Here is a 25,197-nt window from a genome sequence, read left to right on the forward strand (position 1 = left end):
CACCACTCCCCCACTAATCCACTCCCACCCCAGCCACTACTCCATGCACACACAGCAGAGCAGGAAACACATTGCAACAAGTGCCAGCAGCAAAGCTGCTCCTCTGGCTGGATAGAGGCAAAGTTTGTGAAGATGAGCTATCAGGGGGACTTGGAGTGACCTGGGAGGGACATGTCTTTTCACATTTAAAGGAGCCCAGCACCGAAACCCCTCCTGAGTCCCTCCCCAGTCTGTCTTTAAGAAATTAGCTTCTTCAAACTCAGCGTGTTTGGGAAGGTGTGCAGTGGGAGCTGTGCTCAGATAGAGGGGCTGCCAGGGAGGAGGGGGGTCATCTGTGAGGTAGGGGGAGACCATGTTGGACCCGTCTTCCAGCGAGGAAGAGTCGGAGGACTTTCTGGATGAGGAAAGGCGAGATGTTCTGGTGGTCAATGCAGGTGGTGGTGGTGGACGATCTTCACAGGGGGCTCCGCGGGACCCCAGAGATCCCATTGCCCGATCTAATGTTGGGAGACCGGCCAGCCCCAGCCCCTCCGTGAGCAGCGAGGGCAGAGAGGAGTATGAGCGGCTGCAGAGAGAGGAGAAGGACAGGAGGAACAGGCTGCAGCTCTATGTCTACATTATGAGGTGCATCGCCTACCCATTCAATGCCAAGCAGCCCACCGACATGACCAGGAGGCAGCAAAAGGTAACTGTTACCCTCTGGTAGTGAGACGGTTAAACCATGGTTAAATGGTAGACCTTCAATTGAAGGAGAACTACAGCCCCCATGATGCTTTTCCAGTATTAAGACTAGCAGAGCCTTATGGGAGTTGTGATCCTACAAAAGCTGGGGGTCTCCCTCTGTCTTACCTACCCACCCCCGGGGACAGCAGGTGTCAGTCTGGTGGGTCCCACCTTCTCTCTGTCTCCAGGAGCACATGTTACTGGATGCCTCTGGGGTCTGGGCTGAACCTTGTTTTGCTTCACTTGAAACAGTTACTGTTTGAAAAGAATACACAACACATTGTGTCCACTGTATCTGTGAGCAGAGCTCGTTACCTCTTATAATGTTTGATTTTCCTTACCTAAAATGTTATGACCACTATAGTATTTATATTATTACTTATTTTTTAATCCTAAAATCATGGGACTAAAATCAGCCACAGTAACATCACCGAATGTCCATTATTGAATCATATTTAGATTGTAACAGTTAGGGAGAGAGATGTGAAATCTTGTTATATATATATATATATATATATATATATAATTTCTGGAATTATTTTTTATTTTATTTTTTAAATGACAATCTCCATAAAAATCCTTATTCCATGCTAGGGCAGTCTTCTCACAGCAGTCCGACCCTCCTACCGTGAAGTCCTCCGTTATAATAATTTTAGTCTAAACAGGTGCTTTTCATAGAGGACATACTGCACAGGAATCACACGCAATCCACCAATCATAGAGATGCATTGGATATGAATTGAATTCTGTCAGAAGACCCATGTGGCTATTTGTCTGACAGCCACTAGTAGGCGTGAAAACAAAACGTAAACAGTGCTCTTTCTAGAAAGATAAAGTGAATTAGGTGCTTAGACTGTCTCTTTAAGGATGTTACCACTATGTGCAATCCAGATAGGCGTGCTTTTTTTTTTTTTAATTCATTATTTGTTTTTCTCTTCTACCTACTTGAAACGTCTGTAGCTGGGTTATACAATCTGTACTTCCAAATGAAGGTTGAAGGTTATTATTATTATTATTATTATTATTATTATTGGCATTTATATAGCACCAACATATCGCTTTACAATATTATTAAGAGGGAGAGATTTAACTATAAATAAGACAATTACTTACAGGAACAATAGGTTAAAGAGGACCTGGCTCAAACGAACTTACATCCTTCATGTTTCATGCAAACAAAGCGTATAGCAATTACTCACATATGCATTGCTAAAGGGAGGTGGTAGTTGCCCACCCATCATTGGTTCTTGCCCCATGAGTGCCCTCTCAATGAACTGCATGACCGGTGGGAAGATAAAAGCTCTCCCTCACCAGCCAGGCAGCCCTGATGCCAAGTGGGAGGAAGAAGAACTTGGTTTCCCTTCTTCTACTGTGTTAGAGCATTGTTGCGTGTTACCATGGTAATGCCATTGTGTGTGTGTGTGTGTGTGTGTGTGTATATAAATATAATCTCCCCTATTCCCTGCTGCTGCCCATCACTGCTCTACCCACTGTCCCAATCCCCCATTCTCCTTTACCCACTAAAGCCCTTATTACCCCCTCCATCCACTAAAGTCCTTACACCCCCTTCACCAACAACCCATTTCCCCTGCACTCACCACACCCTGATCTCTGTACCCACCACATATCCTTTCCCTCTACTGCATCACTAAAGCCTCTAAAACCCCTTAACCCTATACACTCCCTTCAGCCCCATCCTCCTCAGCACTAGTGTCTCTATCCTGCACAGCAGCCACTAAAGGCCTGATCCCACCTGCACCTGTTACCCCCTGTACACACCACACCCCTATTCCCCCCCTAACTCCACTAAAGCCCCTGTTATCCCCTGCACCTACTGCAGCCCATATCCCTCCTCTTCACTCACTACAGGCTCTATTACATCTGCACCCACTACAGCCTCTAACCCTCCCTGCACCCAGTAGGGTCCTTCCCCTCCCCTTTCTCCCCTCCCCCACCCCACACACACTCAACAGGCTCTATCCTTATCCTGCACCCTCCACAGCCACTATCCTCCCAGCACCCACTACCTTCCCATCCATCTCCTGTACCCTACACAGTCCATATCCTCCCTGCACCCACTACCTCCCCCATCCATCTCCTGTACCCTCTACAGCCCATATCCTCCCTGCACCCACTACCTCCCCCATCCATCTCCTGTACCCTCTACAGCACATATCCTCCCTGTACCCACTACCTCCCCCATCCATCTCCTGTACCCTCTACAGCCCCTATCATCTCTGCACCCACTACCTCTCCCATGCATCTCATGTACCCTACACAGTTCATATCCCCTGCACCCTCTACAGTTCATCTCTCCTCCTGCACCCTACAGACCCCCTATCCCCCATGAAACCATTACATCTCCAATCCCTCTACTAAACCCACTACATCCCCTATCTCCCCTGCATCTACCACAGCCGTTATTACCCCATCCACCCACTACATCCCCTAATATCCACTACACTTACAAAAGCCCCTATAACCCCATGCATGCATTACAGCTGTAAGCAGTTTCCTTACCCTGAGCACAGTCCCTATCCCTTTCCTGCACCCACTAAAGTCTATACCCCTCCTCTGCACCAACAACAGCCCTCCACCCACTACAGCCCTTAATACTCCTCCACCCACTTAAGCCCCTATCCCTCCCCTGTACTCACTACAGCCCCCAATACTCCCTTTAGTGATACTCCCTGCACTTACTAATGTCCATATCACCCCTGCATGCACTACAGCCTCAATAATTTCCCCTGCACTTGCTAAAGCCCCTATCCTTCCCCAGCACCCACTACAGCCCTTATCCCTCCCCTCCCCCTCTACAGCCTCTATCCCCCTGCGATTGTTTCAATTATTATTCGGAGGTGGCTATTAACACCCACCTCAATCCTTTCCCTCCCCCCCCCCCCCCCATGAATTTAGTAAAATGTTTCCACATTTCTGACATTATAATACCAACTGAGTGACCTATGCTGAGAACTTCTAGGTGACTTAACAATAATTTTAGCAACTAAAATGTAAGTTAGAGCAAGAACAATGTATCTTATTTACACAGACTGATTTCTAAACACTTTTATTGTAGTTTAAAGACACATTACTGTGAGTTTTATTGCTGTTTAGCTCTGTTATACTCACACACAGCAACAATATGGAGCTCCTAGAAAAGAGGGACAGTGTGATTTGGCCTCAAAATAAGGAATGTCCTTCCTAAACAGGGACACTTGGGAGTTATGGATTTACCTAGTTCTGAATTGGTTAATAAGCACACATGGCTGCATGCAATCTGTACACACCAAGGAAGGAATATATCCGTGATAACCCTCTGGATACACACTTTTATTCGATTCACAGCAGGATCACCCAGGGGAGGAGAGGATCTGCTGTCTCCCTGCCTTCCTTCCCAGGCAAAGCAGCAATAACCCTCTCCCTCATCTGTGAACTTATCATTACACCACTCCCCCACTAATCCACTCCCACCAGCCACTACTCCATGCACACACAGCAGAGCAGGAAACACATTGCAACAAGTGCCAGCAGCGAAGCTGCTCCTCTGGCTGGATAGAGGCAAAGTTTGTGAAGATGAGCTATCAGAGGGACTTGGAGTGACCTGGGAGGGACATGTCTTTTCACATTTAAAGGAGCCCAGCACCGAAACCCCTCCTGAGTCCCTCCCCAGTCTGTCTTTAGAAAATCAGCTTCTTCAAACTCAGCGTGTTTGGGAAGGTGTGCTGTGGGAGCTGTGCTCAGATAGAGGGGCTGCCAGGGAGGAGGGGGGTTGTCTGTGAAGTAGGGGGAGACCATGTTGGACCCGTCTTCCAGCGAGGAAGAGTCGGAGGACTTTCTGGATGAGGAAAGGCGAGATGTTCTGGTGATCAATGCAGGTGGTGGTGGTGGTGGTGGACGATCTTCGCAGGGGGCTCCGCGGGACCCCAGAGATCCCATTGCCCGATCTAATGTTGGGAGACCGGCCAGCCCCAGCCCCTCCGTGAGCAGCGAGGGCAGAGAGGAGTATGAGCGGCTGCAGAGGGAGGAGAAGGACAGGAGGAACAGGCTGCAGCTCTATGTCTACATTATGAGGTGCATCGCCTACCCATTCAATGCCAAGCAGCCCACCGACATGACCAGGAGGCAGCAAAAGGTAACAGTTACCCTCTGGTAGTGAGACGGTTAAACCATGGTTAAATGGTACACCTTCAATTGAAGGAGAACTACAGCCCCCATGATGCTTTTCCAGTATTAAGACTAGCAGAGCTTCATGGGAGTTGTGATCCTACAACAGCTGGGGGTCTCCCTCTGTCTTACCTACCCACCCCCGGGGACAGCAGGTTTCAGTCTGGTGGGTCCCACCTTCTCTCTGTCTCCAGGAGCACATGTTACTGGATGCCTCTGGGCTGAACCTTGTTTTGCTTCACTTGAAACAGTTACTGTTTGAAAAGAATACACAACACATTGTATCCACTGTATCTGTGAGCAGAGCTTGTTACCTCTTATAATGGGTTTGTTTTTCATGCCAAAATGTATATTTGTACTTATTTTGTAACCCTAAAATCTTTAAAATCATCCACAGTAATATTTTCTGATTATAATATCAATGTCCATTAATAAACCATAATTAGATTGTAAGCACTTTGGGAGAGTGATATATGAGATCTTGTGTAACAAATCCAACGCACTCACTCATTCACTAAACAGCAATTTCAAGTCTCACAGAATGTAATAGTTTTATTTAAACACTTCACCTGCCAAAGATGGGGTACATTGGTCGTTGTGGCAGGCTTATGCAATGTATGATCATATAATGTAACTAAACCCTAGGTGAGGTGTTCACTGTTTTTAGTAAAACTATTACATTCTGTGAGATTTTTAATTTCTGTTTAGTGAATGAGCTGTATTTTGTATGTTGCGTGTTTGTGTCTGTGTGTGTGTGTGTATGTATGTATGTATGCATGTTCAGGTGAGTGCCGCTCTCTTGGTATATATGTATGTTCTTAGATTTAAAAAATAAGTCTATAAAGTCCTTATTCCAACGCTAGGACAGTCTCCTTACAGCAGTCCTATCCCTCCTACTGTGAAGTCAGTTATGATAATTTTAGTGTAAACTGGTGCTTTTCATAGAGAAACATTGAGGACACTGCACATGCACCACCTGCTATCCACCAATCATAGTCGCATTAGATATGAATTTAAAGGCACACTCTGGGCACCAATACTACTTTAATGCATTTGTACAGAAAATTATCTGAACAACAAAACAACCTGTTTAGGAAGGAGAGGACACCCAGGGAGACTTATAGTAAGGATATCACTACCTGTTTGTAGTTTTTCTGACTGTCTATAGCCAGATATTGAATTGGAAACCGTTCACTGTGTGCATACCTTTTAAATAAGTAAGTCTTTCTGGCATGAGGGGGTGTGGCTATTGGACCAGGCTTATGGTGCAGTATTCTGCAAAACATTTATTTATATGGCGCAAAAAGTATAAAAATTTGAGCATGCAAAAAGTACAGCATATTAATGAAGCCAAAATATTTCAAATGCGTTAAAGTTTTATTGGTGCCTTGAGTGTCCCTTTAATTCAGTCGGAAGAAAGACAAAATGTAAACAGTGCTGTTTCTTGGAGATAAAGTGATTTAGTGTTTTTTTTTTTTTTTTCCTCTCTTTTACCTACTTAAAAAGATTGTCCTGCATCATGCAATCTGTCCTTCCAACCGGAGAATCTCAGTTGTGTATAGCCTTTATATCTCATGCAAGAGATGATTTGCTGTAGAGGAAAATAAATGTGTTTAAAGTATTTTGTTGATTCAGCCAATTTTCTTAAAAACAAAAAACTAAAGACATTTACACTCCTGATGTAATAGGAAGTCTCGTATAAAATAAAATCTGCATAAAAGTACTTGCCGATCCAGTGGAAAATGTCACACACGCACCCAGGAATATAGTGAAATGTTTCCATATTTCTTTATGGTATCAGCAGAATGACCTGCGTTGTTTCAGGAAGCTTCCTGCATTACATTCCACGATCTATTGTATATGATATAAGTGCTAGAGCGATGATAGGCCTGTATTCCCTTTATTGGTTAACAAAAATATATCTTACTATCAACACATTGCAATTAAAATACATACTTCAAGCAATGCTAGTTACTATAAACAGCAAAACCTTTCTGAATGCAGATCTCAATAAAGCTGAAATAAGTGCAAGAAGCTTGCCTCCAGCTTTTCGCATCCATTGACGCATTTCTCAAGGGACAGGCAGCGTGTTCTTGTTAATGTCTTTCTGTATTTTTATTGCAGTGATTTTGATTATAAGATCTATTTTGTGTATCAATAAATGTATTGTTTTAGAGCAACTTTACCAGTGAGTTTGTAAGTGAATTCTTCAATCTGGGAGTGCGCTTTGAAGGTAGCCCCATGACCTTGTGTGTCATTTATGGTGTGCTAGTCCACATAATTCTGTATCTTACCGAAACACTGCCACACCGTTACAACTGATGGTGATGGTCACTCAACCTGTATCATGGAAAGAATACAAATTCACTATAAAATGGGCTTAAATGTAAAAGCATTAAAAGGTAATGAAACACATTGAAAAATATAAAATGTTGTGAAATTCATGCACTTCTAAGTATTTGTTACGGAAGCAAAAAAGGCAGAAATAAGCTGATCTCCTTGACCGGCTGTTCTAGAGCAAGCTGTCCCTGTGTGCTCTAGCAGCAGAGAGAGCTTCCCCAACTTCCTACTGCCTGAATAATGTGAGAGCGAATGCATGAGCAGACCCTCCCCCACCTTTCCTCCACCAAGCTCCTCTCCTTTAAAATTGTGCATTGAAATGAATGTCCGCTTAAGATATGTTCCTGATAAAGTTCATATTTTTCCTAATGTTACTGATAAAATGCTTATAAAAATTTTGGTCAGCTCCAGTATCCCTAGTGAAAAATCTAACGTTTTATGTGTCAGATTAGTATTTTTTTTTTCTTAATAAGCTGTGAGGTGTTTCTTTCTGGTAGTCCACCTAAAAGGAGCTAAACTCAGGCCTGTCTATCAAATACTTCACAATGAGACTTCACAAGTTTGTGATTGGACAGCTATGGGTTGATCCACCAGGCTTCTCAATGAGAAGAGTCCAATTAATTACTCCCTTACATTTACACAAAAGTTTTTTGTTCTGGGGAAGAAGGGGGTGGCATGTAGTAGCTACAGATACTTGATCTCCAATTATTGCAAGTCAAAGTTTCATAAAAATGTGCCTAAAGTATTAAATGCATGTTTTCTTTATTGGTATATGTAGTCCACTGTGTGTATATATATATATATATATATGGGTGTGTGTGTGTATATAATATCTCTCTATCTATCCAGTTGTGACACTAGCTTCCTCTTGTCAATCAGACTGTCAGATTGGCCAACCAATCTAACATGTAGACAAGGAACAGAAGACTGCCAAGACTGCAGTCGTGGTGGATGTGGCAATACCCAGTGACTATTGGAAGAAGGAACATGAGAAAATAGACAAATACTAAGGACTGAAAGAAGAGCTAGAAAGGATTTGGAAAGTGAAGGCAGTAGTAGTCCCAGTTCTGATAGGAGCACTCGGGGTTGTGACTCGCAAGTTGGGTGAGTGGTTTCACCAGATTCCAGGTTGGACATCTGAGATCTCTGTCCAGAAGAGTGCAGTTCTAGGAACAGCTAAGATACTGCACAGAACCCTCAAACTCCCAGGTCTCTGGTACAGGACCCGAGAATGGGGAATTTATACCTCCCAGGAATGCATGTATAATTTTTTTTATTTATCAATTGCTTCTTTAACCCCTTAAGGACCAAACTTCTGGAATAAAAGGGAATCATGACATGTCACACATGTCATGTGTCCTTAAGGGGTTAAAGGACCACTATAGTGCCCTGAGGGTGCCCCCACCCTCAGGGTCCCCCTCCTGCCGGGCTCTAGGGGGTGGATGGGGTAAATTTACTTCTTTCTCCAGCACTGGGCGGGGAACTCTCCTCCTCCATTGCGACGTCATCGGCTGAATGCGCATGCACGGCAGTAGCCGCGCGCGCATTCAGCCAGTATCATAGGAAAGCATTCTCAATGCTTTCCTATGAACGCTGGCGTCTTCTCACTGTGAAAATCACAGTGAGAAGCGCGGAAGCGCCTCTAGTGGCTGTCAATGAGACAGCCACTAGAGGCTGGATTAACCCATATGTAAACATAGCAGTTTATCTGAAACTGCTCTGTTTATAGAAGAAAGGGTTAATCCTAGCTGGACCTGGCACCCAGACCACTTCATTAAGCTGAAGTGGTCTGGGTGCCTATAGTGGTCCTTTAATTTACACTTTTCCCTCCTGTTGCTCTTTAATTATACCTGCAGTTTTTTCATATACCTTTTCAGCAGTGTGAGTAAATCTGTGTGAAGACCTGGTGGATCTGACAAGTCTATTTTTTCCCTAACCTAGTGATTTTTAATCTACAATATGGGGTGTGCCAAACACCATGCAATCGGGAAACACCCAACCAATAAGAGAACGCACCTCCAGGTCACATGATTTGTTTCACTAAAAGTAAATCGGGTTACTTCAGCTTTTAGTGTGAAGGTATGTGTGAAATGTGGAGAGACCACATTCTGTATTCCAACATCACAATAAACCATTGTCTTCTATTGTCTGTGTGTGTTTAGTCGTGTAAACTGGCAGCCACAAGGAACTGCGCCAAGTAAATTAGAATTGGCTTAATAAGGGTTTCCTGAAAATCAGTACAATTGGAGCTCTTCCTAGATATAATGCAACATTGTGTATAATTAAAACTGACAAAATCTACAATCATTCTAATTTACTCAACTTCTGTGTAGATTTTAGTTTTTTATTTAAAAATATAGTCTGTAAAACGTTTCCAATTTCATTAAATCCATTAGCAGAAGTCTTTTATTTTTTTACATTTGTATCATACACCCACTATCCATTGTATCCAGTAGACTTGCAGCAAATATCTGGATGGCCATTTTACCTTATATTCTATAATTCAATATCCTTCATAGTTGGTTCATTTAAAAAAAACAAAACAAAACAAAAAAAATCTGTTTAAATTTTACTTTTCAGACTATATTTTATTAATTTGTGCTATGACAGGAATTTGATTTCAGAATACAGATATACCCTTTTTTCCTATATTTTGTTTTTTAAACTGAGCGAGAAGAGCCCCTTTATCTTTTATTCTCACTAGTCCCCTCACCTAGCATTATCAGCTTAAAGAAGCATTTAGGTGGCTTGCCCCTTTACAAGCAATTAAAACTCACCTTATTTCCAGCGCCGTGTGGGTCGGCCGGCACTAGCTCCGCCCCTTGGTGACATCATCAGAATTGCCGATTTTTAGCCAATCCAATGCGTTCCCATTGGGGAAATCAGCAAAGGGGTGGGGCCAAACACTGTTTTGTCCAATCAGCAACTCCTCATAGAGATGCATTGAATCAATGCATCTCTATGAGGAAAATTCGGCGTCTCCATGCAGAGCGTGAAGACGCTGAACGGCAGTGTTTGAAAAGGCAGTGTTTGCATGAAAATCCCTGAAGGCAATGATTATACTCACCAGACCAATTACATCAAGCTGTAGTTGTTCTGGTGACTATAGTGTCCCTTTACCTCTCCATAGAAGACACCTGCATTCTGTCAGCTGATGTCCATTCCTAACTCTTATCCATCTATACCTTTACCTTTCCCTCACTGGCTATCGGTCTGTTCAACACTACCCTAGACTGCAGTTAGGCATATTGTGCATACCCAATTGCAGGGTATGAATGCATACCCTGCCAATCATGTATAAACGAGTACCAATATGAAGGCATTAATGCAACTGTTCTGCTTCTACTCCCAATGACCCCAGTCACTAAAACTTGCAACTGTGATACACATAAAAAAGCCTTCCATTTACCCAACTTCCTAATCTAACTACCATCCTATATCAATACTCCCTTTCTCCTTGCTGTTCCAACTTGTCGGTAACTGTCTGACATGCTGTATCAAATTAACTCCATCCTTGAAACCCTCTTCAATCTGGCCTCTGCCCCCTCTACATTTTGTCAGAGCAGTATCAACAGAATAATTAACAATCTAATCATGGTTAAATCAAAAGGGTCACTACCCTGTACGTATTATCCTAAATCTCTCGGTGGTCTTTGACACTATTAATTACGGTCTCCTTCACCACCCCTGGTGTTCGTGACACTGTTATTTCATGGCTCTCAACATGTCTTCAAATGGTTCTTCAGTGTCTCCTTTTCAGGTAACATCCTGTCCCAATTAGGAGTTCCCAAAGTATCTGTTTTGCTTCTCTTCTGTTTTTGCCGTTCTTAGCAAAAGTTTTTTAATTCTTTTGGATTCTGCTAGCACCTGTATGCCGCTGACACCCAGATATACCTCTCTGATTGTTTTCCTGCTGTCCCAGAATGCATCACCGTGTGCATCTCTTCTGTCTCACCAGTTCTTCCACTCTCTAAAACGAAGTCTGTCTTAAACTGAGCTTCTTATTTTCTCTCCTTGTAATACTAACCCTCCTCTGTCACTCTCACTGCAAGTTGATGGTACGTGCATCAGACCATTCTTGCAAATTTGCTGCCTTGGTGTTATCTTTGATTCCAGCTTTACCTTTAGACCTCAAATCCAGACTTTCGAGAAACCCTGCCAGTTCCACCTTATGATTGCCCACATCTGCCCCTTTTTTTTACTCTAGATGCTACTAAAGAAAACAAATGGGGCCTACGTGCCCGTAACACAGTTTTTGTCTGTATTGACCTTTCTGTTCTTCGTCTTCTATAACCAATAAAACAGATTTACAAAAAAAAAAAAGATGCTACTAAAGAGCTTGTTCATGCTTTAGTAATATCTTGTATTGACTAATGTGATTGGTGCTAATTGGTCTCTACATAAATCCTACTGCCTACCTACACTTGATAATGAATGCTGATGCCAGGCTTATTTTTCTCTCGCCACTCCTATCATATATCATCCCTCTGTCAGTCTTTACACTGGATACCTGTACCCTGTATGATTCAATTAAAAATATTAACTCTGGCCTATAAAGTTCACAGCTACATTTCTTCACTAATTCTTAGATTCAACCCTTCTCGGCCTTCTCCTTTCTGCTACTTGTATCTGTTTTGATTACTCACACTTACAGTACTTCTTGTGGGCAGCTTAATTCTTATGGAACAGCCTACCTTTCCCCACCAGACTCTCTCTGAAATTGCTATTTTTTTTTGTTTTTTTTCTTCTTTAATCCTCTGTTAAATGTATTGTGTATTATTACTCAACCCCTTAATATTCACAATTTTAAGAAAATAGACATTTCTTCATAAACAGGACTGTACATAGGACATGAGGACACCCGGTGTGAGAGAACCCACCGGGAGATCGGGGTTTTCTCTGAACATGCATCTGCTTAGCATTCGGTTAGTTTATGCCACGTTGGTTCGGTAGATTGAAACTACCGAACACAGACCACCCTCCTGGCTCATTGACTTCAAAAGAGCCCGTCAATAAAGCGCTCTCTCAGGGTGGCCACAATTCGTATATACGAATGCCACGTGACGGAGAAAACAGCAGCCATCTTGTTTGTTCGGGACAAAGGCAGCGGAACTTGGTCGTCGAGTGTCTGGAACTAAAATCGGACACTCGACTTCCCGAACACCGGTCTCAAGCATACGAACGATGGAACTGTATTTCCCGAACAGCTAGGAGAGCACTTTTCGGTACTTTGATGTATTCACAGGAGGGGAACAATTGCTCCTATGAGCCAGGAGGCTCCATTTGTGGATTTTAGAGTTGTTTAACATTTTCAGAATTGACCGACCGCACACGCTGAATTCGTGGAACTATTTTGGGCAAGAGCTTCGTGTGCGGTCGGTAACTTAAGACTTCCACATTTTTAAAAAACCCCTGAACCGATCTGGGTGAAATTTGAATATGTTGCTCCCCCAGATCGGGGCTATCAGGGGATGTGACATTTGTGGGGATACCTTAAGCATAAAGGGGTGTTCTGAGTTTTGGGGAAAATGTGTGCACTTCGCCTGGAGATAATTGTGTTATTCCTTAACTTATCTCATTATGTCACAGGCGGAGACAGGGAGGGTTTAAGTGTAACTATACCTTATGATTGGCTATTTGATTTGTGTACTGTAGGAGGTCCTCCTGCAAGGGGACCTCCATAAAAGCCTGTGTGGTCTCATTAAACGTCAGTCTTGTTACACCCTTCATCATGTTTCGACTGGTGTTTGGGTACCTGATTGCTACTTGGGGAAAGCTGTACTAGAGGATTTCGTTTCTTGGGAATTTAACTACTGACCAGAAATGCCGAACGGCGAGCTATATCACCCTGGCTCTCAGCCCTTCGGCTCAAATCATACGAACCCATAGCTACCACTTCAGGGTTCGTTACAACTGGTGGCAAGCGGCGGGATTCGCAGCTCGAATGGGCGTCCCGAACTGGAATATACCGAATAGCTCAGCAGTATGAGCTACTAAAGAGGACAATACTAAAAGATTTGCTGGAAGCTCGGGGCATAGTGGCAAGCAACAAGAACGAAGCCACGCTAATTGCAGAACTAAGGCAGAGTGACAGAGCCAGCAGCATGGAAGGAGAGCAGCCAGAGGAAAACGAGTTCCAGAGAGAGCCCACACCCGCTGGCGTACCTTAGCTGCAAACTACTACCTCGGGAAGTCAGTTACGCCACCGTGGAGAAAGAATGCTTAGCCTTGGTATGGGCCCTCAAGAAGCTTCAACCCTACCTGTATGGCCGCCCATTTACTTTAATGACTGACCACAACCCCCTAGTGTGGTTAAATCGAGTAGCCGGAGACAATCCTAGACTATTACGCTGGAGCCTGGCCCTACAACCGTACAACTTCACTATGCAGTACAGGCCTGACAAACAGAATGGAAAGGCAGACGGTTTATCACGCCAAACAGAGATGGAACCTTAACCTTTGCGTCTCCCGGTCATCCCCTAGCCAACCCGGCAGGGTCTAGGCGGGTATGCTGACCCATGGACTAAGGGGGAGCAGTGTGATAAAACTCACCGGGAGATCGGGGTTTTCTCTGAACATGCATCTGCTTAGCATTCGGTTAGTTTATGCCACGTTGGTTCGGTAGATTGAAACTACCGAACACAGACCACCCTCCTGGCTCTTTGACTTCAAAAGAGCCCGTCAATTAAGCGCTCTCTCAGGGTGGCCACAATTCGTATATACGAATGCCACGTGACGGAGAAAACAGCAGCCATCTTGTTTGTTCGGGACAAAGGCAGCGGAACTTGGTCGTCGAGTGTCTGGAACTAAAATCGGACACTCTACTTCCCGAACACCGGTCTCAAGCATACGAACGATGGAACTGTATTTCCCGAACAGCTAGGAGAGCGCTTTTCATACGAACCCATAGCTACCACTTCAGGGTTCGTTACACCCGGTTATACTAGAAGAAAGGAGATTTATTCTACCACAAAGGAAAGGTTTTATTATAGTAAGAAAAATAAGGATGTAGAATTCTCTGCCAGAAGAGGTGGTTTTATCAGAGTCTGTACAGATTTTTAAACCGCAATTGGATTAAAAATATTCAGCTATATAATTTTTAATTTGTGGGATCGTAACTTCTTGATCCAAGCGAGATCTGACTGCCATTCTGGGTCAAGAAGGACAGTTTTCCTAGATTGTTGCAAAATTGTAAAGTGCTTCAAAATGAATTTTTTTCCCTTCTTTTTGATCGACAGCAAAAAATAATGCGAGAGGCTGAACTTGATGGATGTATTTCTCTTTTCAGCCACGTAATCAACTTGCCTTTATTCCAGTGCCAATGGCAATCCCATCATGGCACTCCACTCTGCCCGGTTTTGCATCATCAAGTCAGATGACATCAGTCCAATAAAAGGCGTCTCATAAAAAAAAAGCAACGCTTTGATCGTATTGCTGTTCTATAAAAATCAGTGTGTGCTATACTGAGCACGTGTGTAGTGTATGCGTTCACAGTTGGTGCAATGACTCTCCACTCACATTCCACCTACTTTGCAATCACTGTCATCCGCAATTCAGCTGACAAATGAACAGGACTAGTGATGTACCGAACTGTTCGCTGGCGAATAGTTCCGGGCGAACATAGCGTGTTCGCGTTCGCCACGGCGGGCGAACACATGCGCGATTTGATCCGCCCCCTATTCGTCATCATTGAGTAAACTTTGACCCTGTGCCTCACGGTCAGCAGACACATTCCAGCAAATTAGCAGCAGACCCTCCCTTCCAGACCCTCCCACCTCCTGTACAGCATCCATTTTAGACTCATTCTGAAGCTGCATTCTTAGATAGAGGAGGGAAAGTGTAGCTGCTGCTGATTAGATAGGGAAATTGATAGCTAGGTTAGGGTATTCAGTGTCCACTACAGTCCTGAAGGACTCATCTGATCTCTGCTGTAAGGACAGCACCCCAAAAAGCCCTTTTTAGGGCTAGAACATCAGTCTGCTTTTTTTTTTTTCTGTGTAATGTAATTGCAGTTGCCTGCCTGCCAGCTTCTGTGTCAGGCTCACAGTGGATACTGTGCCCACTTGCCCAGTGCCACCACTCATATCTGGTGTCACAATAGCTTAAGCTTGCATTTAAAAGCAAAAAAAATGTTTTCACTGTAATCGATTGAATAGCAGTTAGTTGTCTGGGTGTCAGGCCTTCAGCGTGTACTCTGCCAACCTCTGCCACTGTACTTAGCCACTCATATCTGGTGTCACTATAGCGTGCCTTTAAAAAGAAAAAACGTTTTTCACTGTAAGCTAATAGCAGTCAGTGTCCTTAAAGTGGGTGTCAGGCCTTCAGCCGCTTCACTTGGTATGTCAGAGGAGTTATTTACACATCCGTTTGAAGAAATGAGTGATGCGCAACCATTATTGCCAGAGGATGTAGATAACAGGGATATATCTCAGGCAGGCAGCATTACACACATGGACGTACGGTGTGATGATGATGATGTTGTACCCGCTGCTGCTTCCTTTGCTGAGTTGTCAGATACAAGTGAAGCGGTTGATGATGACGATGCGTCCATGGATGTCACGTGGGTGCCCGCTCGGCAAGAAGAAGAACAGGGTGAAAGTTCAGATGGGGAGACAGAGAGGAGGAGGAGGAGATGAGTTGGAAGCAGGGGGAGGTCATCGCAAGGAGCTTGTGGCACAGTCAGACAGCACGCATCGGCAGCCAGGGTCAGCCCAACAGCACGCCAATCAACGCATGCTGTGTCCACCAGCAGAATGCCGTCATTGCAGAGCTCAGCAGTGTGGCATTTTTTTGTGTGTCTGCCTCTGACAACAGCGATGCCATTTGCACCCACCTAGGTACAACTGCTTTGCGTAGGCACATGATCGCACATTACAAATGCCTATGGGATCAACACATGAGTACAAGCAGCCAGGGGTGGACTGACAGCCTTCTGGGCCCCCGGACAAAATTAGGTCCAGGGCCCTTCGAAGACAAAATATTAAAGTAGCACTATAATATTAGAGTAGAGCCGGGCTCCCTCGGCTCTGGGGAATTCTCCTTCCTCTGCCGACGTCAGATTCGAATGCGCATTCGCGGCAAGAGCCGCGCACGCATTCATACCTCCTATGGACGTCCAGCTTGTCTTCTCGCTGTGATTTTCACAAGGAGAATCGCGGACGCGCCTCTAACGAACTGTCAGTGAGACCGCCACTAGAAGCTGGATTAACCCTTAGTGAAACATAGCAGTTTCTCTGAAACTGCTATGTTTTCAGCTGCAGGGTTAAAACTAGAGGAACCTGGCACCCAGACCCCTTAATTGAGCTGAAGTGGTCTGGGTGCCTATAGTGGTCCTTTAAGGACTAAGAAATGTTAAAAAGAATTTTAAAGTAAGTAGTCAAACCGTTTGAGAACAGTTTGACAACTTACCTGGGGTCTGCTGGGACATGAGGCTGTAGTAGGGCATAGGAGCAGTGGTGTGTGTGAGTGGTGCAGTGTGTGTGTGTGTGGGGGGGGGGTGTAGTGAGTGAATGTGTAGGGGGTGTGTGTGTGTGTTTTGGCAGTGTATGTGTGTATGGGGGCAGTGTGTGAATGTGTATGGTGTGGGAGCAGTGTGTGTATGGGGAGGGCAGTGTGTGGGGGCAATGTATGTATGTGTATGGGGGCAGTGTATGTGTGGGCGGGCCGTGTGTGTGTATGGTGGGCAGTGTATGCAGTGTGTGTGTGTGTGTGTATATATATATATGGGTGGGGAGTTGTGTGTGTATATATGGGTGGGCAATGTGTGTGTATATATGGGTGGGCAGTATATGCAGTGTGTGTGCATATATGGGTGGGTAGTGTATGCAGTGTGTGCATATGTGTGGGCAGCGTATGCAGTCGGTATGTATATAACGATGGGCAGTGTATGTAGTGTGTGTGTGTGTGTGTGTGTGTATATATATATATATATTGGTGGGCAGTGTATGTAGTGTGTGTATATCAATGGGTGGGCAGTGTCTGCAGTGTGTGTGTGTGTGTGTATATATATATATATATGGGTGGGCAATGTGTGCGTGTATATATGCGTGGGCAGTGTATGCGTATATATGGGTGGGCAGTGTGTGTGTGTGTATGTATGTATGTATATGTGTGTGTATATATATATATATATATATATATATATATATATATATATATATATATATATATATATATATATATATATATATATTTATATTTATTTGTGGGCAGTGTATGTATATGGATGGGCAGTGTATATAAAGGTGGACAGTGTGTGTGTGTATATATATATATATATATATATATATATATATATATATATGGGGGGGCAGTGTATATATATATATATATATATATGTGTATATATGGGGGGGCAGTGTATGTGTATGGGGGGGCAGTGTATGTGTATGGGGGGGCAGTGTATGTGTATGGGGGGCAGTGTGTGTGTATGGGGGGGCAGTGTGTGTGTATGGGGGGGCAGTGTGTGTGTATGGGGGGCAGTGTGTGTATGGGGGGGCAGTGTATGTGTATGGGGGGGCAGTGTATGTGTATGGGGGGGCAGTGTATGTGTATGGGGGGGCAGTGTGTGTGTATGGGGGGGCAGTGTGTGTATGGGGGGGCAGTGTGTGTATGGGGGGGCAGTGTGTGTATGGGGGGGCAGTGTGTGTATGGGGGGCAGTGTGTGTATGGGGGGGGCAGTGTGTGTATGGGGGGGCAGTATGTGTATGGGGGGCAGTGTGTGTATGGGGGGCAGTGTGTGTATGGGGGGCAGTGTGTGTATGATGGGGGCAGTGTGTGTATGATGGGGCAGTGTGTGTATATGGGGGCAGTGTGTGTATATATGGTTTGGCAATATATATATATGGGTGGGCAGTGTGTGTATGTGTGTATGTATATGTATATATATATGTATATGTATATATGTATATGTATATGTATATGTATATGTATATATATATATATATATATATATATATATATATATATAATGTATATGTATGTGTATATATATATATATATATATGTGTGTATGTCTATGGGGGGCAGTGTATGTGTATGGGGGGGCAGTGTATATATATATATATATATATATATATATATATATGGGGGCAGTGTATTTGTATGGGGGGCAGTGTATTTGTATGGGGGGCAGTGTATTTGTATGGGGGGCAGTGTATGTCTATGGGGGGCAGTGTATGTGTATGGGGGGGCAGTGTATGTGTATGGGGGGGCAGTGTATGTGTATGGGGGGCAGTGTATGTGTATGGGGGGGGCAGTGTGTGTATGGGGGCAGTGTGTGTATGGGGGGGCAGTCTGTGTATGGGGGGGCAGTGTGTGTATGGGGGGGCAGTGTGTGTATGGGGGGGCAGTGTGTGTATATGGGCAGTGTGTGTATGTGGGGGCAGTGTGTGTATGTGGGGGCAGTGTGTGTATGGGGGGCAGTGTGTGTATGGGGGGCAGTGTGTGTATGGGGGGCAGTGTGTGTATGGGGGCAGTGTGTGTATGGGGGGGCAGTGTGTGTATGGGGGGGCAGTGTGTGTATGGGGGGGCAGTGTGTGTATGGGGGGGCAGTGTGTGTATGGGGGGGCAGTGTGTGTATGGGGGGGCAGTGTGTGTATGGGGGGGCAGTGTGTGTGTGTATGGGGGGGCAGTGTGTGTGTGTAGGGGGGGCAGTGTGTGTGTATAGGGGGGGCAGTGTGTGTGTATAGGGGGGGCAGTGTGTGTGTATAGGGGGGGCAGTGTGTGTATAGGGGGGGCAGTGTGTGTATAGGGGGGGCAGTGTGTGTATAGGGGGGGCAGTGTGTGTGTATAGGGGGGGCAGTGTATGTGTATGGGGGGGCAGTGTATGTGTATGGGGGGGCAGTGTATGTGTATGGGGGGCAGTGTGTGTATGGGGGGGCAGTGTGTGTATGGGGGGGCAGTGTGTGTATATGGGCAGTGTGTGTATGTGGGGGCAGTGTGTGTATGTGTGGGCAGTGTGTGTATGGGGGGCAGTGTGTGTATGGGGGGCAGTGTGTGTATGGGGGGCAGTGTGTGTATGGGGGGCAGTGTGTGTATGGGGGGGCAGTGTGTGTATGGGGGGGCAGTGTGTGTGTGTAGGGGGGCAGTGTGTGTATAGGGGGGGCAGTGTGTGTATAGGGGGGGCAGTGTGTGTATAGGGGGGCAGTGTGTGTATAGGGGGGGCAGTGTGTGTATAGGGGGGGCAGTGTGTGTATAGGGGGCAGTGTGTGTATAGGGGGGGCAGTGTGTGTGTATAGGGGGGGCAGTGTGTGTGTATAGGGGGGGCAGTGTGTGTATAGGGGGGCAGTGTGTGTGTATAGGGGGGCAGTGTGTGTGTATAGGGGGGCAGTGTGTGTGTATAGGGGGGGCAGTGTGTGTGTATGGGGGGGCAGTGTGTGTGTAGGGGGGGCAGTGTGTGTGTAGGGGGGGCAGTGTGTGTGTAGGGGGGGCAGTGTGTGTGTAGGGGGGGCAGTGTGTGTAGGGGGGGCAGTGTGTGTAGGGGGGGCAGTGTGTGTATGGGGGGGGCAGTGTGTGTATGGGGGGGCAGTGTGTGTATGGGGGGGCAGTGTGTGTATATATATTTATGGGGGGGCAGTGTGTGTATATATGGGGGGGCAGTGTGTGTATATATGGGGGGGCAGTGTGTGTATATATGGGGGGGGCAGTGTGTGTATGGGGGGGCAGTGTGTGCCTGCTTACCTGTAAAATGTGATGTTTTCTCCCTCCATCTCCTGAAGCAGCACTTGTCAGGCCAGGCTCCTCTTCTCACCCTCCATCCATGCTGTGAGTGCTCCGTGTGAGAGGGAAGCAGCGGGTGATGTCACTTCCTGCCCCCCTCCCATCCTCACACGGAGCACTGAGCAGGCAGAGAGAGAGAGAGGAGACTTGGCAGAGTGGCAGTGAGAGGTATGCTGCCAGGTCTCTCACTGAGTGGGGGGGGAGGTATTAGCAGATTGATGGGTTGCAGGGGCCCTTCGACTCATTATGGGCCCCTGCAACCTTCTTACAGCACTTTCTTTAACTTCCTTCTGCTGTGGAGATCTTTGATCTGATCTCTGATCTCCACAGCAGAAGCATGGCTGCTGCCGGGCCCCTGACTGACTCGGGCCTTCGGTCAGTGACCGATCTGCCCGACCTGCCCGACCTGTCAGTCCGCCCCTGCAAGCAGCACACAAACTCAAAGCCGCCATCATCCTCCTGGTCCAGCATATTCAGCCACGTCAACCACTGCTGTCCTCCTTGCCCCCTCTCAACCATCCGCCACTCCGTCTCTCGCCTTGAGCAGTTCCCGCTCATCTGCCCACAGTCAGGTGTCTGTCAAGGACATGTTTGAGTGTAAGAAGCCAATGTCAGAAAGTCACCCCCTTGCCCAGCGTCTGACAGCTGGCTTGTCTGAACTATTAGCCCGCCAGCTTTTACCATACAAGCTGGTGGAGTCTGAGGCGTTCAAAAAATTTGTAGCTATTGGGACACCGCAGTGGAAGGTACCCGGACGAAATTTATTTTCACAAAAGGCAATCCCCAACCTGTACTTGATTGTGAAAAAGGAAGTAATGGCATGTCTGGCACACAGTGTTGGGGCAAGGGTCATCTGACCACTGATACCTGGTCTGCAAAGCATGGTCAGGGCAGGTATATCACCTACACTGCGCATTGGGTAAACCTGCTGACGGCTGCCAAGCATGGAATGCGTGGCTCTGCAGAGGAGTTGGTGACATCGCCACGACTTGCAGGCAGGCCTGCTGCCACCTCCTCTACTCCTCCTACTCCATCCTCTTCCATAACCTCCTCGGCTGAGTCCTCTTCTGCTGCTGCGTCTTGCTCCACATCAAAGGCACCCCCCCAGCTCCCCAGTTACTATTCCACATCCCGGATACGGCAGTGTCACGCCGTCTTGGGTTTGACTTGCTTGAAAGCAGAGAGTCACACCGGACAAGCACTCCTGTCCGCCCTGAACGCACTGGTGGAAAAGTAGCTGACTCCGCAGCAACTGGATATCGGCAAAGTGGTTTGTGACAACGGAACAAATTTGTTGGCGGCATTGAAGTTAGGCAAGTTGACACATGTGCCGTGCATGGCACATGTGTGTAATCTGATCGTACAATGCTTTGTGCATAAGTACACAGGCTTACAGGACGTCCTGAAGCAGGCCAGGAAGGTGTGTGGCCATTTCAGGCGTTCCTACACGGCCATGGCGCACTTTGCAGATATCCAGCGGCGAAACAACATGCCAGTGAGGCGCTTGATTTGCGACAGCCCGACACGTTGGAATTCAACAATCCTAATGTTCGACCGCCTGCTCCAACAAGAAAAAGCCATTAATGAATATTTGTATGACCGGGGTGCTAGGACAGCCTCTGGGGAGCTGGGATTTTTTTTTGCCACGTTACTGGACGCTCATGCGCAATGCCTGTAGTCTCATGCGTCCTTTTGAGGAGGTGACAAACCTAGTCAGTTGAACCGAAGGCACCATCAGCGACATCATACCATTTGTTTTCTTCCTGGAGCGTGCCCTGCGAAGAGTGCTGGAACAGGCCTTAGATCAGCGTTAAGAGGAAGAGGAAGAGTTGTGGTCACCATCACCACCAGAAACAGCCTTATCAGCATCGCTTGCTGGACCTGCTGCAACGCTGGAAGAGGATTGTGAGGAAGAGGAGTCAGAGGAGGAATGTGGCTTTGAGGAGGAGGAGGAAGACAAACCACAACAGGCATCCCAGGGTGCTCGTTGTCACCTATCTGTTACCCGTGGTGTTGTATGTGGTTGGGGGGAAGAACATACCTTCATTGAGATCACTGAGGAGGAGGAACGGGAAATGAGTAGCTCGGCATCCAACCTTGTGCAAATGGGGTCTTTCATGCTATCATGCCTGTTGAGGGACCCTCGTATAAAAAGGCTGAAGGAGAACGACCTGTACGCTACTAGACCCCCGGTACAAGCAGAAAGTGGCGGAAATGTTACCAAATTACAACAAGTCAGAAAGGATGCAGCATTTGCAAAATAAATTAAAAAGTATGCTTTACACAGCCTATAAGGGTGATGTCACAGCACAACGGGAATCTAAAAGGGGAAGAGGTGAAAGTCCTCATCCTCCTCCCACGACCACGCCGGCAAGGACAGGACGCTTTAAAGACGTGTTGTTGATGGAGGACATGCTGAGCTTTTTAAGTCCTACGCATCGCTACAGCCCTTCAGGATCCACCAACTGCAGATATCGACACTCTGAGGAGCGATGAACCCCTTGACTACTGGGTGTGCAGGCTTGACCTGTGGCCTGAGCTATCCCAATTTGCGATAGAACTTCTGGCCTGCCCCGCTTCAAGTGTCCTGTCAGAAAGGACCTTCAGTGCAGCAGGAGGTTTTGTCACTGAGAAGAGAAGTCGCCTAGGTCAAAAAAGTCTAGATTACCTCACCTTTATTAAGATGAATGAGGGATGGATCCCGAAGGGACTGACAGTGGGCGATACATTCGACTAAAAAAGGTCTGATGAGATGAGCTGCCTTGGGCTAAAAGTGGTCCACACGCTGCTGTATTTTAGCTCTGAATGCCGGTTGACTTGCGTGACTTATCCGCAACCAACTAGGGTTCAAGCCGCAATGTTTTAGGGCACTTTCTGCCTGGGAAACGAACATCAATTTTTATGGCCGCTGCTACAGCAGCGGCTGCAACAATACCTAATTTTTTCAGGCATGTGTACATGCCTAATTTTTCGGCCCTCTGGTGCTGCACTGTGGCTTCAAAAACCAAACCAAAAAAAAGGCACATAACAGGGATTAAACTGATAGGAGTGGTGTGTTAAGTAGTACTATTCCTATCTGGTGGCACATTAGATTGCACGCGCAGTGCCACCAATTTGAAGTAGGAGGACCGACCAAGCATCTTTTTCCATTTCCCGGTTCCTAAAATCGATGCCATTTACACGTCCCCTGATAGGGCGCCAGCTCGTTATTCTCTTGGGCGCCAGCTCGTTATTCTCTTTTTCACTTCACTAGGGACACTTTACTGCACTATGGGCACTTAGACCCACTCTTTGCCTTGCACACTGTTATTCCTAGCCAGCATCTGTGATGGGAAATCAGGCAGTCATCTAAATGTTTAGATTGAGCTTTAGCTTAGAACACCCTTGAAGGTGTTTAAGGAGATTAGGGCTAGTTTAGAGGATTCTTCTTAGACCTCTCAGAGTCTTTATAGCCCTTCTACCTATCCAGCATTTCTGGAAACTAACAAGAGAAAGGGTGGCTGTGTGTCTGTGATACATTTAACTTTATATCACCTTATTGACACTTTTTTTGATCGCATCACTCCAGTCTCCATACTCTCTGCCTATACCCATCTATTTAGAGGGAATTTCCTTGCCCCTGCCAATATTATATATTATATAATAGGTAATAGTATTACCATTATTACACAATTTGGTCCCTGAGGACAGGTGTCAATCCATATCTGCCAAGTGACCCTATGTAGGGGAACAGTCCCTATTCTGCTATGTGTCAGTGTGTATCAGGGTCCCAGAGGACAGGTGTAAATCCATATCTGCCAAGTGACCCTATGTAGGGGGAACAGTCTCTATTCTGCTCTGTGTCAGTGTGTATCATGACCTCTGAGGACAGGTGTCAATCCATATCTGCCAAGTGACCCTATGTAGGGGGAACAGTCCCTATTCTGCTCTGTGTCAGTGTGTATCAGGGTCTCTGAGGACAGGTGTCAATCCATATGTCAAGGTGTCAATATGTCATATGTCAGGTGTCAATCCATATCCATTGTGATTTAGGAATGTTAGGTGATTTCTGCCCTTTATGGATTAAAACCAGACTCTGCATCAACTGTGTAATTTTCCATGGGAGTTTTGCCATGGATCCCCCTCCGGCATGCCACAGTCCAGGTGTTAGTCCCCTTGAAACAACTTTTCCATCACTGTTGTTGCCAGAAAGAGTCCCTGTGGGTTTTAAAATTCACCTGCCCATTGAAGTCTTTGGCGGTTCGCCCGGTTTGCCGATTCGCGAGCGTTTGTGGCAGTTCTCGTTCGCCGTTCGCGAACCGAAAATGTTGTGTTCGCGACATCACTAAACAGGACAAATAGAGGGATACTGTGTCTGATGAATAGAACTAAAAAGAATTAGAGAGCAGGAGCAAGGAGGGCACATTTGTGGTACTATAATGACTTCTATAAAGTGAAGTTGTTACAGTGACTAAAGTGTTCATTTAAGTAGTACCTTAAAATCCATCTCTTCAGAATAGCATATGGACACAACTATCATTCCTAAAATCTAGATCTCACTCTTTCAAATGGATTAGTTTGTCCATTGTCCACTTCACTCTCACCTTTCAATTCTGCACTGGTTACTGTCCCTCACCCTCCCCTTTCTATTGTGGTTTTATATCCCACATCTCCTAGCTTTGAAGCTCGTTGGAGCAGGGTCCTCATCAACATATCGTTCTACTTGTCGCAATTCGTAATAGTTTATCTCATTTGTAAAATTCCCCTTTAATAATACTGTAACACACTGCGGAATAAGTTGGTGCTATATAAATGTTAATAATAATATTAAGCACTCTTCTTTTTAACTTGTAACTTGAGGGATTTATAACCATAGAAGAAAATGTCAGGTGCTGGAATTTGGAAAAATGTGTATGCATTTCTGATCAGTAACATACTCAAATCTTTCATATAATAGGTTGCCTGGTGTTTATTTATGATAGTATGTGGTATGCAGAATACCTCATACACTGCTGTGTTATCCTAGAGCTCCCATTAATTGCATTCCTTACGCTGTATATTGGACCAAAGGGGCGAGTGACAAACAAAGAACACATTGCAGACCAATATTAATAGCTTCTGATTAATCGTGTTTGATTGTCGGAGCCCAATTGATACTTTAGAATGCAAGCTTGTATGAACAAGGCCTTTAACTTCTTCTGTTCCTGTACGTCCAACTTGTCTTGTGTCAAATAACTGTCTGTTAGTCCACCAATTACACAGGGTTGCAAA

The 25,197-nt window shown here is 45.7% G+C and overlaps 1 protein-coding gene across 7 annotated transcripts in view; it reads left to right on the top strand.

The window, feature by feature from the left end:
* The first annotated feature begins 327 nt into the window (after positions 1-327).
* Positions 328-25,197, top strand: part of CADPS2 (calcium dependent secretion activator 2) — a 416,067-nt gene continuing 391,197 nt past the window's right edge. For 5 of the 7 annotated variants that reach the window (XM_063446824.1, XM_063446825.1, XM_063446826.1 and 2 more), the window contains exon 1: positions 4,492-4,855. In XM_063446824.1, the coding sequence (XP_063302894.1) occupies positions 4,517-4,855 (339 nt within the window). In that variant the 5' untranslated portion in view covers positions 4,492-4,516. Of the gene's footprint in view, positions 686-4,491; positions 4,856-25,197 lie in introns of those variants that run through there. The other 2 variants (XM_063446829.1, XM_063446831.1) reach the window with 1 other exon arrangement.

The sequence above is a fragment of the Pelobates fuscus genome, chromosome 3 (genome assembly GCF_036172605.1).
Source record: "Pelobates fuscus isolate aPelFus1 chromosome 3, aPelFus1.pri, whole genome shotgun sequence".
NCBI lineage: Eukaryota > Metazoa > Chordata > Amphibia > Anura > Pelobatidae > Pelobates > Pelobates fuscus.